We start from the raw sequence: 16,990 nt of genomic DNA, 5'->3' as shown, positions 1-16,990 counted from the left end.
TGCTCTATATTATTAAAATCACGTTACTCTAAGACATTTGGGGAAGGGCTTACAGATTAATAGTAGTAGTAGTAGTGGTAGCAGCAGCAACCACTACCATTTATTGAGCACCTACTATATGCTAGGCCTATTGTGCTGTGAGTTTTACTTACATCATCCCATTAAGGCCTTGTGAAATAGGTTCTGCTGTTTTTTGTTTGTTTGTTTGTTTTTTACTTTACCGTTGGGGAACCTGGGACTCAGAGAGTTTATTCATTTGCTTGAGGTCACACAACTATTGAATGTAAAATGTGGACTAAAATATAAATTTCTATGTCTCTAAAGCCTGGGCTTTTACCCCAAGATGGACTTTGAAGGCTGTCCAAGTTACTTAACCCTCTCCGAGTTTCAGTTTCCTCATATGTAAAACTCAGGGGAGTAACACTTATTTTGTAGAGTTGCTCTGAAGATGAGAAATAATGGATCCCAGGGCCCAGGGGCACATAGTAGGCACTTAAACTGTGGTGATGTTTATGCATAAATGGGGCGTTAAATGGGCAGGGGAAGATCTGAGATCCCGATAAAGGTATTGGGGAGCTGGAGAGAAGGATCTACAAATCTTCTTGAGAGCTGGCCTTCTCCCCCCCCAGAATACAGTGACCCAATGAAACTCTGAGAGACAGGCGAGGGGGCAGGGGCCTGAATTTGGCTCCAGCAACCTCTGCAGGGAGTCCGGAGAGAGGCGGGGAGCTGGGAGGGGCGTAGAAATCCCCGTCGTCAGAGGACTGCAGGTGCTAGGCAGAGTTGGTGTAGGTGGGCTCTCAGAGCCCGGCGCAGGGCGGGGAGGAGGTTGGGGCGGGCCGGCAGGCGGGCGGGGGAGAGAGGAAGGCGGGGCTCAGAGCCGAAGAGGCTGTCCTTAGACAGCTCTTCTCATGCCGGGCAGTTTGCTGCATCTGGAGGAGCTCACTGGAGAATCTCCAACATCGGAGCGGGCCTTCAACTACCGTAAGTACCTACAAATGAGCGCATAGTTCAGTGGCTGAAGATTAAATACTGGCCACCGGATCCTAAACAAAACCCCGAAAGAGTCTCCTTGCTGTAATTAATTGCCGTAAATCAAACTGCTCCCCAGTCTGTCCCCCCACCCCCTTCATTCCTGCCTTTCTCCTTTCCTCCCCGGATCCCAGACCTGCCTCGGTGAGAATCTCTGGGCACTGTAGATATCTCCCCTTTTCCTTCTCAGTCTTCCCTCCAAACCCTCAGCGGAGCATGTACCCGGCACCCCCGCCGAGCCCAACCCCTTTGATTCCTGAAGCCCTCAAAGCTATGCAGGGGGCGAGCCATTAGACATTTCAGATATGTCACCCTCAAAAGCACTGCGGTGCTGCCTAAGGGTGGGGAAAGTGCTTGGGGTGGAGTAGGAGGGAAGGGTAAAATGGCTAGGCAGCCAAAGTTGGGGGTGGGGGTGGGGTGAAAGGCCAAAATGGGCGTGGCCAACTAACCTGAGGCTTGGGGCTGTTCTCACGTTCCCCCGGTGTAAGATTCATCATTTGGGCTGAATATAAATGGTACAATTTCCTTAGTGAGTGAGGAGGGGTCAGCCATGCCAAAAAGCCCAGCTTCCCTGACTCCCCTCAATCCTCCAGTAGGCAAAGATCCTGGTTTAGGGGTCCAAGTGGCAAGGCTGAAACCTCAGATGGCATTTCCTGGGTGTAATCCCAGGTTGAACCTCTCCCTTGGCAGTGGAACCTGGCTTCCCCCAAAAACTCCTGGCCCAAAGCCCCAGGGTAACAAAGCAACAGGGTAGCATCCAAGCTTTGGCCTGGCCCTGAGAGGAGTGGGAGCAAGGGACTGTAGGAACTGAAATGGAAAGGGCATCTTTAGGGTCCTACACCAGTTTGATGCCCCCTTTGAAAAGAAGAAAAAATAAGCATCTTTTTAAAATGTAATGTTCACTGTGTGCCTGGCACTGTACATGTATTATCTCTAACCCAACACAACAATAATGTTAGGTCGATATTACTCCCCCACTTTACAGATAAGGAAAATTCAGAGTGGGTAATCTGAAAATCCTTCGATACAAAGTGAAAAATGTACAATGGACCTACGCTTCCTTGGATTTCTCACTGTCCACTTGTTCCCTACAGTCCAGATATTTTGAACACGAAATATCCTCCTCTTCCTGCTCCTCCATCCTATCCAGTGTTAGCAGTGGGGCAAGTTAGAGGCTGAGGTCCAAGGTCAGTCTGGAAAAGCAAAATCAGTTCCTTTCTCTGTTCTGGGAGCTGCCTCTTCCCTACTCTTCTGAGCTAAGATTTAATAACAGCTGGAGTCAGCCAGGACTTCAGACTCCCAGTAGAAAGTTGGTGGAAGAGAATTAGCTTGAGTTTGTGTGGCTGGGACATACCTTCCCTTGGTGAAAGGTTACTGTGGGGGGAGGTGGAGAGAGGCATGAAAGCTCAAGAGTCTACCTTGTGTATATGCAAGGCCTATGGTAAATAATGACTTTGGTCGGGGAGAATGAAAAGCCTCCCTGAACTCAAATATCTTTGCTGTATTTCCTGAGATTCAAACAATTCCATTTCCCTTAGAGGCAACCAACAAAGCTGTTTAGAAGTTAAGGGCAACGAAAGAATCATTTAGACCTTATGTAAATTAACTCAAGCAGCTTGATTTTCTAACACATGCTTGACACTGGGGTATTGAGCTTTTAGGGGTAGGAGACAAGAATGAGAGTAATATTGGATCTAAAGCATTCTATGGAAGGGAAGGATATCCAAGGGATCAAGTGAGAGGGGTAAAGGAGGGTGAAGAAGGAGTGAAGGGTACCTCTGGGAGTTTAAATCATTGTTTTAGATCCACAGGCCTTGGAGTTAAACATGGATTCTAATTTGGGCTCTAATATTTAACATCTTTTGACTTTGGGCAAATTATGTATCCTCTCTAAGCCTCAGTTTGTTCATCAATAAAATGGGGATGGTAGTAATGCCCCCTCTCTTAAGTTGTTGGAGGACTCTCTCTCTCTCTCTCTCTCTCTATATATATATATACATACACACACGTATATATACTATATATATACACACACATATATACATATATATACACACATATATATACATATATATATATATGGATCTCTGAAAAGGTGACTCTGCACTTCCCATCTCCCCCATCCTGTGGAGCTTCTGCAGGCTATTCTGGGCCTCTGAGATCCCAGAGACAAATCCATATTTCAACAAATCTGACATCTTCGATACCAACAAAGACCTTGAGCAGGAGGATAGGGAAGTGAGGGAAAGGAGCAAGGAGAGGAAGCAGCAGGTGACCTTGTAATACCCTGGATGCCTGTGAGGAAGTACAATGTAGGGTTGTCAAGTGCAATTTAGCCATCTAAACTAAACTTTAAGGAGCAGGACAAGTCCTCTGAGTAAAAACAATTCTGCTTTTAGATCCCACCACCTGCTGAGGAGAAAAATTCTTCAAGACTCAGAGCACACAGCCAGCACCAGAGGCCCCATGACCCTGGACAGACCAGGGGAGGGGGCCACCATGCTGAAGACATTCCCTGTTTTGCTCTTTTGCATTCGTGAGTACAAGGACGGGGTGAGGGGCAAGTGACCCTGTCATAGGTACCCACCCATTAGGGGTGGGAGAGGAAAGTATTGAGGTTTGAGCACAGGGTGGAGACAACAAGGGAGCTCTTCTTTACCATAATCTCTCTTTTCAGGGATGAGTCTGGGTATGACATCGATAGGTAAGTGAGTCCTGCCCTCTCAGGCACCTCCCTCCTAAAGGATCCAAGATGCTGGCGTGTCTCCATTTTCTTGGACATAATGCCTTGAGATTCCAGAGATAGATTGGGCTGATTGGGAATCAGAGGACTTGGTTTCCTATGGCATGGGGAAAAAGCTTTATCTCAGATGGAAAAGAAACCGTCAGACTTTATTCTCCAACTCGTTTGAACCCCTTGACAAAATATCTTGGGGTTCTTATACGATGCCCCACAGGAGCACACTCCTGTCCCCAAGGGAAGACAAAATGAGGGATCTGGGTCCGGGCTAATTTTAAGGGACACTGTGGGACATGTTATGGGAAGGAGAGGGTTGGACTGCTCACATCTTTTTGATCTTTGGGAATAACAGTGACGGACCCTCAACCGGAGCTGTGGATAGAGTCCAACTACCCCCAGGCCCCTTGGGAGAACATCACGCTTTGGTGCCGAAGCCCCTCTCGGATATCAAGCAAGTTCTTGCTGCTGAAGGATAAGATACAGATGACCTGGATCCGCCCTTCCCACAAGACCTTCCAAGTTTCATTCCTTATAGGTGCCCTTACTGAGTCCAATGCAGGTCTTTACCGGTGCTGCTACTGGAAGGAGACAGGCTGGTCAAAGCCCAGTAAAGTTCTAGAGTTGGAGGCACCAGGTAAGAAGACAGTGATACTCAAGAATCAACTCCAGCTCCTGAGATTCAAACTTGCCTTCCAGGGGAGAGTTTGTTTCTCAAATGCATGCAAGCACGCATTCCACAGTTAGTAAATAAGGGCCTACTTTGTATTGGGCAATGCAGAGGGGGGATGCAGACTCTGGAGCAGAGATGGGAGAAGGAGGGGTGGCAAACAAGGATCATACAGGGAAACCTCAATTAAAGTAGAGCTCTCCTCTGCCGCTCCCTAGACAGTACTATCCTTGCTTTACCTAATTCCAGTTCATTCTATCCTTCCAGGCCAACTGCCCAAGCCCATCTTCTGGATTCAGGCTGAGACCCCCCCTCTTCCTGGATGTAATGTTAACATCCTCTGCCATGGCTGGCTGCAGGATTTGGTATTCATGCTGTTTAAAGAGGGATATACAGAGCCTGTGGATTACCAAGTCCCAACTGGGACAATGGCCATATTCTCCATTGACAACCTGACACCTGAGGATGAAGGGGTTTACATCTGCCGCACTCATATCCAGATGCTCCCCACTCTGTGGTCAGAGCCCAGCAACCCCCTGAAGCTGGTTGTAGCAGGTGGGTGTGGCTATGGCTGCTGGCATCTGGCAATTGTTGTCCCAGGTATCATGGCTGGTTGAGCTAGGGTTTCTGATTTTACTTTCCTCAGCCAGTTTCTAGGTCCTGCAAGGCCCCATGAGCTAGAGTCGTTTGAAGTTTTACTGAGATATAAATTAGAATCGCATGTGCTGCAAGGCAGATGTATGGGAGCCAATCATTTGGCTAGTAAAGGAGCCCAGCCAACTGGCCAGCAGCTTCGGCTCATCACAGCTTTGTTGTTCTCAACTTGTTGAATATCATGCATTCATTCATTAATTCAGCCAGTATTTATTGAGCACCTAATATGTGCCAGGCACTGCCACTGCAATCTTATAAATGGAGTTTTAAATTTGCAAATGTATTTTATTTGTAATTGTTATTTTTATGTGTGGAAAACAGAATGGATTGCTAGTGTTGGTGAGTAAAAACAAAAAAAATGACAAAGAATGTGATAGCTCATATTTTAGAAATGGCTTTATAAATCACCTTGGTTCCCATCAGTAGAGCTAGTAAAGCAGCACCAATCTCTAAATATAGAAGAAATTTCCCCAAAATGTAAAATGCCAGACATGTCCCAGCCCCAACTCCCCCACCCCATGGCCTGGAGGTTTCTAGATGGAATTGGCCACATTTGCTTCAGTCTCTCCATCCAGCTAAATAGGCTTGGGGAAAGCTGTGGTGCTACAGAAAGTACTCTAGACTTAGAAGCAGTAATACTGGTTTCTAGTTCCATTTCTGACACTGCCTCCCTGTGTGGTCTTGAGCAAGTCACTTCACTTTTCTGTGCTTTGGCTTCCTCTACTCTAAAAATGGGATAACAGTATCTATCTGATCTACTGTGTAATGCTTCTCTCTGTGCCTCAGTTTCCTGATCCGCAAAATTGGTTTAATAATAATGCCTACCTCACAGGGTTGTTGTGAGGATTTGCCTAAATATATATGTACAGTGCCTGGCATATAAGTTCTCAATAAATGGTAGATACTAATTTTGTTAGTATAGCTTTTTATTGAGGATCAAAGAACAAAAAACTGCCTGTTTGAACTGAGTGTATGAATGTTTGTTGTACTCATGCCCTTTCAGCATAGAATCCACTAACATACACTTCTGTAGTTACCTGTTCACCAATATCCCCCACCAACCAGTTCATGAGCTTTTTGCTAGCAGAGACTGTGTCTTCTTTACTCATACACACCTAGACCTACATGATGCTTGATGCATACTAAATGCTTAGTGAGCATATGACAGAGCTGATCCTTCCTTAATGAATAGATAAGTGTGCCTGGCATTGGGGTGGGGGTAGGAAGGAGTGGTAGGAGGTGAGGTTTGCCCTCACTTTCACGTAAAATCTCCTTGGAGAAACAATTCATGGAAAGGAATGTGTGGCCCCGTAACAGAGATTTCTTTGGGTTGCAGGCTTACTGGCCAAACCCTCTTTATTGGCTTCTTTCAGTCTTGTTGTAGAAGTAGGGTCTTAAATGAGCTTAATGTATTCAAAAGCTCTCCTTAATACTTCAGTGGCATTCATGCTCTGCAAAGATGAAAACAATGTTATTTTCAGAGGTTTGGTTTTTCTGGTGGTTGAAAGAACTACATTTGGCATTTCAGGGACCTAAAGATACAGGGAATTATGGATGTAGATCTTCTACTGAGATACACCCCTACACATGGTTAGAGCTCAGTGAAGCTGACAGATTCTTGAGAGAGAACAGGGGCATAAGTGAATCTACCCTTGATTATGTTATAGAGGCAGAGATCCAAGGAAGGGATAGGGAAGAGAAGGTAAACTTCAGCTACCACTTCTTGTTCAAAGAAATTAAGAAAGAGAAAACAGAAGACAACAGGAAAGAATCATCTTGCCTCTAACTTTAGGGTCTCTTCCGTTTGTAGGACTCTACCCCAAACCAACTTTGACAGCCTATCCTGGGCCCATCATGGCACCTGGAGAAAGCCTGAATCTCAGGTGCCAAGGGCCAATCTATGGAATGACCTTTGCTCTAATGAGGGTTGAAGACTTGGAGAAGTCCTTTTACCACAAGAAGACAATAAAAAATGAGGCAAATTTCTTCTTCCGGTCCTTGAAGATCCAAGATACTGGACATTACCTCTGTTTTTACTATGACGCGTCATATAGAGGTTCACTCCTTAGTGATGTCCTGAAAATCTGGGTAACTGGTAAGAGACGGGTATGCCATGAAACTTAGGTTAAGGGCTAAGGATATAAATCTCCCTCTGTGCTCCCTGGAGAACCTAATCACGTGGCCAGGGTCAATAGTAGAGAAGGGAGCAGAATTTGTAAAACTGGGTGTAGACAGGTTTTTCCAAGGGTGGTTTGGAGGAAGAGAAGGAAAAGAATCTTAAGGAGTGGGAGCAAGAAGTGAAATCAGTAGTGCTTTTTATTCTGGGTCTCGTCCTAGACACTTTCCCCAAGACCTGGCTACTTGCTCGGCCCAGGGCTGTGGTCCAAATGGGTCAGAATGTGAGCCTGTGGTGTCGAGGACCAGTGGATGGAGTGGGTCTTGCACTCTATAAGAAAGGAGAAGACAAACCACTTCAGTTTTTGGATGCCACCAGCATCGATGACAACACGTCATTCTTCCTCAGCAATGTAACCTACAGTGATACTGGCATCTATAGCTGCCACTATCTTCTCACCTGGAAGACCTCCATTAGGATGCCATCACACAACACTGTGGAGCTTATGGTTGTAGGCAAGTGTTAACAACTGTTTTTATTATCAACCTGTTTGTTTTTATCACCATTGTGGTGTTGTAAGAAAGAGCTAGTAGCCTCATATCCTCTGAGAGCTATGAACAACACACACACACACACACACACACACACACACACACACACACACTAGGAAGGTGGTGTAGAACTTTCTTCCAAAACTTTAGGGACCTTATCTCCCAGGATTGTTCCTCAAGCTCCACCTCTCAGTATGGCACAGCCCCATTGTAACCCCTGGGAAAACTATTTTTCTTTAGGCCAGGGGAAGCTTACAGGTATGAGGTCTTTCTGATTGAAGGTAAGGAACCAGGAATCTTTAGATCACCAAGGGGTGGGCAAAGGAATTCTAATGCACAGTCAAATCTTGAAGCCACTGACCAAGTGGAAGTGGAAAGGAAGAGAAGATCAAATGGGGAGCTCAGAAACATTTTCTGGGGGAGAGGGTACTGGGTTTGAGGTCACTTCTCACTCTGGTCTCTGGATTGGTTTCAGATAAGCCCCCCAAACCCTCCCTGTCAGCTTGGCCAAGCACTGTGTTCAAGCTAGGAAAGGCCATCACCCTTCAGTGCCGAGTATCTCATCCAGTACTGGAATTTTCTCTGGAATGGGAAGAAAGAGAAACATTCCAAAAATTCTCAGTAAACGGAGACTTCATCATCAGTAATGTTGACGGGAAAGGCACAGGGACCTACAGTTGCAGCTATCGCGTAGAGACACATCCTAACATCTGGTCACATCGCAGTGAGCCCCTGAAGCTGATGGGGCCAGCAGGTGAGAGGATAGCTCTTCAGAGGAATGCCCCTCCATACCCCAGGGATCCCAGATCAGTGCCCAGAAAGATATGGGAAAGGGAGTCAGAGGCCTGAAAATCAGGGCCCTTGGGTTTCAGCACCCTTCCCCTGGGGTGGTCTCACAATTCCTCAAAGGCAGTTAGCAGGATAATTTCAAGGCTCCCATTCTCCATGACAAAGAAGGCCACTTGTGCCTCACCTTCCCAATATAAGCACTCTCAGTAACCAGATTGTCCTCACCCCATGAATGCATTCACCTGCCCCTGTCCCCATCAAGGCCTCTGATTCTGGTCTTCTCTGGCCACAGGCTATCTCACCTGGAATTACATTCTGAATGAAGCTATCAGGTTGTCTCTAATCATGCAGCTTGTTGCCTTGCTGTTGGTAGTGCTGTGGATAAGGTGGAAGTGTCGGAGACTCAGAATCAGGTAACTGTCTTGTCCCAGCCCCCTGTTCCCCAACCTAACAGAGTCTGAAGAATGAGTCATGCCCTAGTTGAGACAAGCCACAGAGGCAAACCCTATAGAACCCCCATCTTCCGGGCTTAGGGAACAAGACTTTCTCACCCCAGCTGTCTCTTTCACCTCACAGAGAGGTCAGCACTCAAGCCAGCGGGTGGAGAAATGCATAGTTCTCAGGCAGGAGGAGTAATCAGAACTGCATTCACTGACATCCCCCTCCGGAGGGTGCCCAAATCTCCCCCACAAACCATCCTGCCCTCAGAGATGATTGATGTCTCCCTCATTAACTTATTCTGGATTTCTCCCCTTGTAAGAAGCCATGCTGTCCTGTCTCCCAGACTGTTATCCAACTCCTATCCCAACTTTTCACCCTTATCCCTAGCTCTCAAGAGCTATTAAGCCTTGTGACACATCCTAGTTGCCTTAGTAACCAGTCTCTGACACTGTGGCCTCCAACCACCTGTGCAGAGCATTCTGGGAATATAGACTTGTCCTGGATGGCCATCTGATGTGATATTGGACGGGGCAACAGAATCAGACTGTTTCCTCTGACTCACAAACTTACAGGCCAAACAGATTCTCCTGCCATTTCCTTTGATTCTGTGGTGTGCTCTGGGCCATCTGCCTCTCTCATCCCCATGGCTTGTGCTCAGGCTACTCTACTGGGAACAAGGAGAGAAATAACCACTTCTGACCTAGTAGGGATATTAGCTCCTGAATACCTTGTCTACTTCCCCCTACTCCCTGCTTCTTGCTGTACCCCCAGCCCTGCAACTGTGGTCAGTGTGTCTGGGAGTAATCAATGCACAATGGATTATGATTATGATTATATGTGTCTGTGTTTTCCACTGGAATCTGAGGGACAGAATACTTGGGCAACCAGAAGGGAGCCACCTAAGCCTTTTGCAAAAACCACCACCCTTTGAGTTTTCAAAAAGTTTCAGCAGGGGTCAATTTCTACTTCTTTCCGGAACCTGACCTGGGTCCCGTACTCATTAGAGTAATCTCCAAGCCAGTGGTTAGAAAAAAAAAAATGTAGCTTTATGTGCCCCACCCCAGCCCAGCAACACTGCATCGAAGAATAAGATCAGAAACCAGATTTCAGAGAAAGCAGCTTGAAAATCATGTTTTCCTCACCAGGAAGGATGGTCAGTGTTTTCTAAGTAAAAATGTCCAATGGATTTTGGGTTAATATCATCTAATACTACAAGACCCATGATCCAAAACTGCTGCACATTTCTAGTTATAATCTGGGTGAGGAGAGAGTTTCTACTCTCTGAAAAGCTTAGCTCAGCACTGACAATCTTCTAGTAATTCACCACAGCTGCCTAGGCAACCGTTCCATAACAAAGGCAGGTGAGGCAGGTGGGTCTGAGGACCAATACTGCCATATCAACTGCTTCCAAACTTAAACTTGATGACTGAGAAATACTCAGGGTTTCTCCCTCCACCCCCACACACACCACCCAGAGCTGCCGATCACAATGAGCTCCAGGGGTTCTGAGAGCTCCAAATAATATAAAAGCATTTTCACATCTGACATCTCAATTCCAGCAACAGCCTAATCAGGGGCCATGGGGAGCTGACATATGATATAGGCTGGGGAGTGGGGAGGGGGCAGGGGGGACACGTGGGTCATGAAAGAGCAAGAGGTTTGTAGGTGGTAAGGCCCTCAAAAAGAAAAGTCATCGATGTCAGATAAGATTATATCCCATTATCTTGGCCATATCCAGTCCCCATTGGGTAGCGAGTAAGCCAATGACATAAATTGCCGCCCCCTTTCCTCCACCCTCCCCCTCATCCCAGCAACTCCTCTCATCTCTTTTCTGGTCTCACTAGAGAAGCCTGGTTGCTGGGAACAGCTCAAGGGGTCACCATGCTCTTCATAGTCACGGCCCTTCTCTGCTGTGGTGAGTACAAGTGGGGGAAGGGGCCTGGGCAGAAGGCCGGGGTGAAGTCCTGGTGGGGGAGGGGGCCGAGTGCTGGCAGCAATTTCTTTTGCAGGACTGTGCAATGGGGTATTGATAGAAGAGACTGGTAAGTTTTTCCTGCTCCAGACTGGGACATTCCTCCCTGGAGATCCGAAATAACTACAGAGCGTCAGTGTCATTGGCCAGGGAATGACTGGTTGGGAGGGAAGGACAGCCAGGAAGGGGCACTTGCTAAAGCTGCTGGCAAAATTCAGCTTCCAACTTTGCCTTTCTGCCTGCAAAATTTCCTCCAAGCTTCTGCACTTTTCTGAGGCTCAGCTATAAGACACCAGCTTCCCCTTTCCCCAGTACCTGAGGAAGGAAAGAAAGAAGGAAAGGGTTTGGATTTGGGTTGCAAGGGGAGGTGGGCAGTGTGATCTGGGTAGGGGGTTCAAGGGCAAGGAGGAGGGAGGGGAAGGGAGGCGGGAGGATGGCTTCATTAATTCTGCTGTTTCTAGAAATAGTCATGCCAACCCCTAAGCCTGAGCTGTGGGCAGAGACCAACTTTCCTCTGGCCCCGTGGAAGAACTTAACCCTCTGGTGCAGAAGCCCTTCTGGCTCAACTAAGGAGTTTGTGTTGCTGAAGGACGGGACAGGGTGGATTGCAACTCGCCCGGCCTCAGAGCAGGTCCGGGCTGCCTTCCCCCTTGGCGCCCTGACCCAGAGCCACACCGGGAGCTACCACTGCCATTCATGGGAGGAGATGGCTGTGTCGGAGCCCAGTGAGGCGCTTGAGCTGGTGGGGACAGGTAAGAAAAGGTAGAGGGTCTCCAGGAGTTATCCCCAGTGCCCCTGGAACTCCAACACTGCTCCTGGGAGTGAGGGAATGAACTCACAGGGACCCTGGAGCCCAAGGGGCTTGTGCTGCATGTAGGAGAGGAGGGGCACTGAAATGGTAGGGGGTTATGGGGTAGGGGGAGGGGCGGAATGGGAAAGAGAGTGTGAGGAGACTGACTGGAAGAGCCTAGGGCCAGCCCAGAATGAATGTCTTCATTTGCTGACAAAGTGACCCCGAGTATCCCATCTGGGCAACTGCAAACTGACTCCTTTTTCACCCCATTCTGTTTTCCAGACATCCTCCCCAAACCTGTCATTTCTGCTACCCCCCCAATCCGGGGCCAGGAACTACAACTCCGGTGCAAAGGATGGCTGGCAGGCATGGGGTTTGCTCTGTATAAGGAGGGAGAGCAAGAACCTGTCCAGCAACTTGGTGCCGTTGGAAGAGAAGCCTTCTTTACAATCCAGAGAATGGAGGATAAAGACGAAGGCAATTACAGCTGCCGCACTCACACTGAAAAACGCCCCTTCAAGTGGTCTGAGCCCAGTGAGCCGCTGGAGCTTGTCATAAAAGGTAGAGCTGAAAAGGGTGTGTGAGGAAAGGGGGCAGGGTGGAGGGAAAGGCAAAGCCCTGGGTCAGACACTCCTCTCCCTGCAGCAAACTTTGCTGCTGGTCCTGAGAGCCTGTGTCCAATCTTAGAGCCAGGCAGGCGTGGCGCTGGGAGTGCCAGGGCCTCTGGCTGCACGATATTAATAGCCATAATCGTTATTAATAGCTTTGGTTCGTGGAGGGTGATTTAATTTTTCTAATTATTTTCACATCAATTATCTCACTTCACCATAGAGCAACTCTTCAAGGTGGGTGAAGCAGGTACCATTTTCCCCTTGTCCAAATGGGCAAACTGAGGCTCAGAGAATCAGCAAAGCCCCAAGAAAAATTCTACCTTTTTACTAGCCTCCATTGCCTGCCCTGATCACACTGAGGACTCATCTGGAGGTAGTAAGGGGTGGGGCTGAAGGGTCCCTGTGTGAGAAGTCCATCTGCAAAGTGGATTTACCTTACTTTTTAAATGCACTTACTTAAAAGCAGAGAAGCCTCCTAGAACCAATATTTGCTATATTTGCTTTCTCTCTTTCTTGTTCTTAATTTAGTTTTGTGTTGTATTTTGTTTTCTGTTTTTTGTTTTTGTTTTTGCTTTTTGCCTTCTAGAAATGTACCCTAAGCCCTTCTTCAAGACATGGGCCAGCCCTGTGGTCACCCCTGGTGCCCGAGTGACTTTCAATTGCTCCACCCCCCACCAGCATATGAGCTTTATTCTTTACAAAGATGGAAGTGAAATAGCATCCAGTGACAGGTCCTGGGCAAGTCCAGGGGCCAGTGCAGCTCACTTTCTAATCATTTCGGTGGGCATTGGTGATGGAGGGAATTACAGCTGCCGATATTATGACTTTTCTATCTGGTCTGAGCCCAGCGACCCTGTGGAGCTCGTGGTGACAGGTTAGGAGGGGGGACTCCAGGTAGAGGTGGTGCCAACCCTGGGATGGTGGGTGGAAGGCTGTCAGTGGGAGAGGAAGAAATGTTTCTTCTAAAACACGTTGAGAAAGTGCTTAGGACAGAGGCTGGCCCATAGTGACCAGTCCATGATGCACAGCTGCTCATGTTATTATTACAGGAACAAGAAACAAAGGCATTGGGGAGGCAAGCAATTCACTTCTGGGGAAATAAATGAGGCAGATAGGGGTGTCCAATCCCAAGAGCTCAGTTCAAGTTGCCCTATTTCTGCACATTTTTATGGCTTGGCGTTGAGCTTTAGGCTCAATGTCCACTTTTTCTCTAGCTGGGCTGTCAGAGACCAGTGGGCTGGATGGCTCTCAGAAAAAGGGAGAAGACCTTGAAATGTCAGCTGCATACTACACAACTAGGCAACTGTGCATAAGTGGAGTACCAATTATGTAAACAGTTATAGCTACATGGACATGGGAATATATAGAAAGAATAAATGGCAATGAAATATTAAAAATACTTATCTTTGGGTGGTAGAATTGTGTTTCCTTCATTAGTTTTTTTCTGTATTTTCTAATTTTTGACAACAAACATATGTTGTGTCTTACAATAACACTTTAAAAGGCTATTTGCAGGATGTAGGGTTGGGTTTATCTCATGCTGCTGTCTCTTAAATTTCAGAATTCTACCCCAAACCCACTCTCCTGGCACAGCCAGGTCCCGTGGTGTTTCCTGGGAAGAGTGTGACCCTGCGCTGCCAAGGGACTTTCCAGGGCATGAGGTTCGCCCTCTTGCAGGAGGGAGCCCATGTTCCCTTACAGTTTCGGAGTGTCTCAGGGAACTCAGCTGACTTCATTCTCCACACTGTTGGAGCAGAGGACTCTGGGAACTATAGCTGTATCTACTATGAGACAACCATGTCAAACAGGGGGTCATATCTCAGTATGCCCCTTATGATCTGGGTGACTGGTAAGGACAGACCGGACATGGGACTGGGGTGGAGATTATTGGAGTAGGGGTTAGGGAGGGTAATTCCTCCTGGAAGGCTAGGCTAGGCCATGGAGGGGAACTATTGTGTCCAAGAGGAGAAAGATAGAGGGTCAATTTAAGCAAGAACTGAAAAGTTTCTATAGTCACCACTTTACAACCTTGGTCTCTTTCTAGACACATTCCCTAAGCCATGGTTGTTTGCTGAGCCCAGTTCTGTGGTTCCCATGGGGCAGAATGTTACTCTCTGGTGCCGAGGGCCAGTCCATGGAGTAGGATACATTCTGCACAAAGAAGGAGAAGCCACTTCAATGCAGCTCTGGGGATCCACCAGTAATGATGGGGCATTCCCCATCACCAATATATCTGGTGCTAGCATGGGGCGTTACAGCTGCTGCTACCACCCTGACTGGACCAGTTCTATCAAGATACAACCTAGCAACACCCTGGAACTCATAGTCACAGGTAAGAGGAAGAGGCTGTCGAGTGGGCATGGAAGTGTAGAAAGGAGGGAATAGACTGTTTCATGGGAGATAGTTTTCAGAGAGCTCGAGGAGAGGCAACCAATTGTCTTTCCTCTTTATTGAGCAGAGACCCCAGGGGTGATGCACTGGAAAGTGACCTCTTCTCTTTGACCAGGAGTTCATTTCTTCCAGGCTTACTCCCCAAACCCAGCCTATTAGCCCAGCCTGGTCCCATCGTGGCCCCTGGCGAAAATATGACTCTTCAGTGTCAAGGGGAACTGCCAGACTCAACATTTGTCCTGTTGAAGGAGGGGGCTCAGGAGCCTTTAGAGCAACAGAGGCCAAGTGGGAAAAGGGCTGACTTCTGGATGCCAGCAGTGAGAGGTGAAGACTCTGGGATCTATAGCTGTGTTTATTATTTGGACTCCGCTCCCTTTGCAGCTTCAAATCACAGTGACTCCCTGGAGATCTGGGTGACTGGTAAGGTCCTGGAGACTTCAGTACGAGTCACGATTTTGTAGTTTTTAGCAGTAAGCAATAAGGGGGTAAAGGGATAAGTTCAGGATCATTTCTTTTAACTCTGTGTCCTTGTTGGTTGCAGATAAGCCCCCTAAACCCTCTCTGTCAGCCTGGCCCAGCACCATGTTCAAGCTAGGGAAGGACATCACCCTTCAGTGCCGAGGACCCCTGCCAGGTGTTGAATTTGTCCTAGAACATGATGGAGAAGAAGCACCTCAGCAGTTTTCAGAGGATGGAGACTTTGTCATCAACAACGTAGAAGGAAAAGGCATTGGAAACTACAGCTGCAGCTACCGCCTCCAGGCCTACCCTGATATCTGGTCAGAGCCTAGTGATCCCCTGGAGCTGGTGGGGGCAGCAGGTAAGAGAATAATCTCTCCACGGTCCTGGTGTGACACACCTGGGATCCCAGGGACAGTCCCCACGGAGACATCCCAAATCAGGAGAATGGAGGGGCTTTGGAGCCAAGGACCTGAAGTGTGTCATCTTTCTCCTAAGGATGGTGAGGAGGTGGGACCTTAAATGTATTTGAAGATAGTGAGTGGGTTTCTTTCCAGGCCTCTTTTCCCCAAGGAAAGGAGGGCTGCTTCTGCTTCAGCATAAACTCTGCCACTGCCCACCGCCTCTGTAGTCTGAACAGATGGCTCCCACGTGAACCCTAAAGAAGGCCAGAGTGTGGGGCAATACCAGATCGAGGGGAACATACACAACGCTAATCTCCATGGCCTTGGTTTCTCCTTTTTCATCACCACAGGGCCTGTTGCTCAGGAGTGCACTGTAGGGAACATTGTCCGAAGTAGCCTAATCGTGGTGGTTGTTGTAGCCTTGGGGGTAGTGCTAGCCATAGAGTGGAAGAAGTGGCCTCGACTGCGAACCAGGTAAATAAATGCCTCATTATGGCCCCCTTCTGTGAACCAGGTGGTGCTAGAAAAACAATCATACAAATGCTCCCCTAGTATCTGAGCCCCACCGTGCAATCTGTTTTCAGTTTCTGGGTCCTCCCTTACGCAATGTCTTTTTCTTTACATAGAGGCTCAGAGACAGACGGAAGAGACCAGACCATTGCCCTCGAAGAGTGTAACCAAGAAGGAGAACCAGGCACCCCTGCCAATTCTTCTTCATCAACCTCTCGGAGAATCTCTGTGGAACTGCCCGTTCCAATATAATAATCTCCTCCTTTATGAGAGCTTTCCTTTCCTCTCTCTTGCTCTCAGAGACCTGTAAATCCAACTAGTTACCCTGCAAGTCAGCTCCATCTGCTGTTCCTTGGTCTCTCTCTAATCACCTGAGCTGGGTAAAGGGGATTCTGGGAGTTGAGAGCTCTGCCAGGGTGAGATGTTTCCTGAAGAGAGGTTCCCCACTCCTGTAACTCCTCACTGTACTGATTTACTGGCGCATGAAATTCTGTTAAAAATGCATTCTTCTGAATAAAAAGAGTATTCACTATTTAACTGCAAAAACTATGGCTGTGGTCTTCTATTGGTCTGTTTTCCACTTAGAAATGATGTATTGGAGCTGATCTCGATGGCAGAATAAGAGAGTGCAGGGCTACGAGGAAAGAGAAAGTTGTTCAAGGATGGGTGTGGGTTCGGGGCTCCAAAATGGCTACTTCCCAATTTGGTTTGACACATAGTCACTGACCAGAGTATTCTTTTGCCCTTCCATCCGATGGATGAATGAATGAATGGCAACACTCTCTCCAAGTTGAGCCTGAGGAGGGAAAACACAGACATTACATGCATTTCACCGTGTTACGTTTGGGTCCATAGTACAT

General features: G+C 47.7%; 1 protein-coding gene across 4 annotated transcripts; it reads left to right on the top strand.

The window, feature by feature from the left end:
* The first annotated feature begins 774 nt into the window (after nt 1-774).
* IGSF1 (immunoglobulin superfamily member 1) lies at nt 775-16,669 on the top strand. 4 transcript variants are annotated; one of them, XM_012499151.2, is made up of 20 exons: nt 775-984; nt 3,432-3,568; nt 3,710-3,736; nt 4,125-4,406; nt 4,707-4,994; nt 6,904-7,188; nt 7,431-7,724; nt 8,236-8,514; nt 8,842-8,962; nt 10,835-10,905; nt 10,985-11,032; nt 11,424-11,714; nt 12,038-12,316; nt 12,953-13,240; nt 13,928-14,215; nt 14,411-14,698; nt 14,890-15,177; nt 15,299-15,577; nt 15,971-16,094; nt 16,247-16,669. In XM_012499151.2, the coding sequence occupies exons 2-20, from the start codon at nt 3,499-3,501 to the stop codon at nt 16,380-16,382; spliced, it is 4,026 nt and encodes a 1,341-aa protein (XP_012354605.2). In that variant the 5' UTR covers nt 775-984; nt 3,432-3,498; the 3' UTR covers nt 16,383-16,669. The 4 variants fall into 4 exon arrangements, with proteins under 4 accessions (XP_012354605.2, XP_003262377.2, XP_003262378.2 ...); XM_003262329.3 differs by having other exon boundaries at nt 898-984; nt 11,000-11,032; XM_003262330.4 differs by lacking the exon at nt 3,710-3,736 and having other exon boundaries at nt 898-984; nt 11,000-11,032.
* Nucleotides 16,670-16,990: the final 321 nt, after the last annotated feature.

Source organism: Nomascus leucogenys, chromosome X, assembly GCF_006542625.1.
Source record: "Nomascus leucogenys isolate Asia chromosome X, Asia_NLE_v1, whole genome shotgun sequence".
Taxonomy (NCBI): domain Eukaryota; kingdom Metazoa; phylum Chordata; class Mammalia; order Primates; family Hylobatidae; genus Nomascus; species Nomascus leucogenys.
Note: the sequence above shows the minus strand (reverse complement) of the source record. Positions and strands in the feature narration are given on the sequence as shown.

Bases quoted from the DNA above. Each gene is read 5' to 3' on its own strand.
- IGSF1 (XM_012499151.2), top strand. From the start codon at position 3,499: ATGACCCTGGACAGACCAGGGGAGGGGGCCACCATGCTGAAGACATTC. The intron at 4,407-4,706 runs GTAAGAAGACAG...CTATCCTTCCAG, and splicing joins TCTAGAGTTGGAGGCACCAG to GCCAACTGCCCAAGCCCATC. The intron at 14,216-14,410 runs GTAAGGACAGAC...GTCTCTTTCTAG, and splicing joins CCTTATGATCTGGGTGACTG to ACACATTCCCTAAGCCATGG.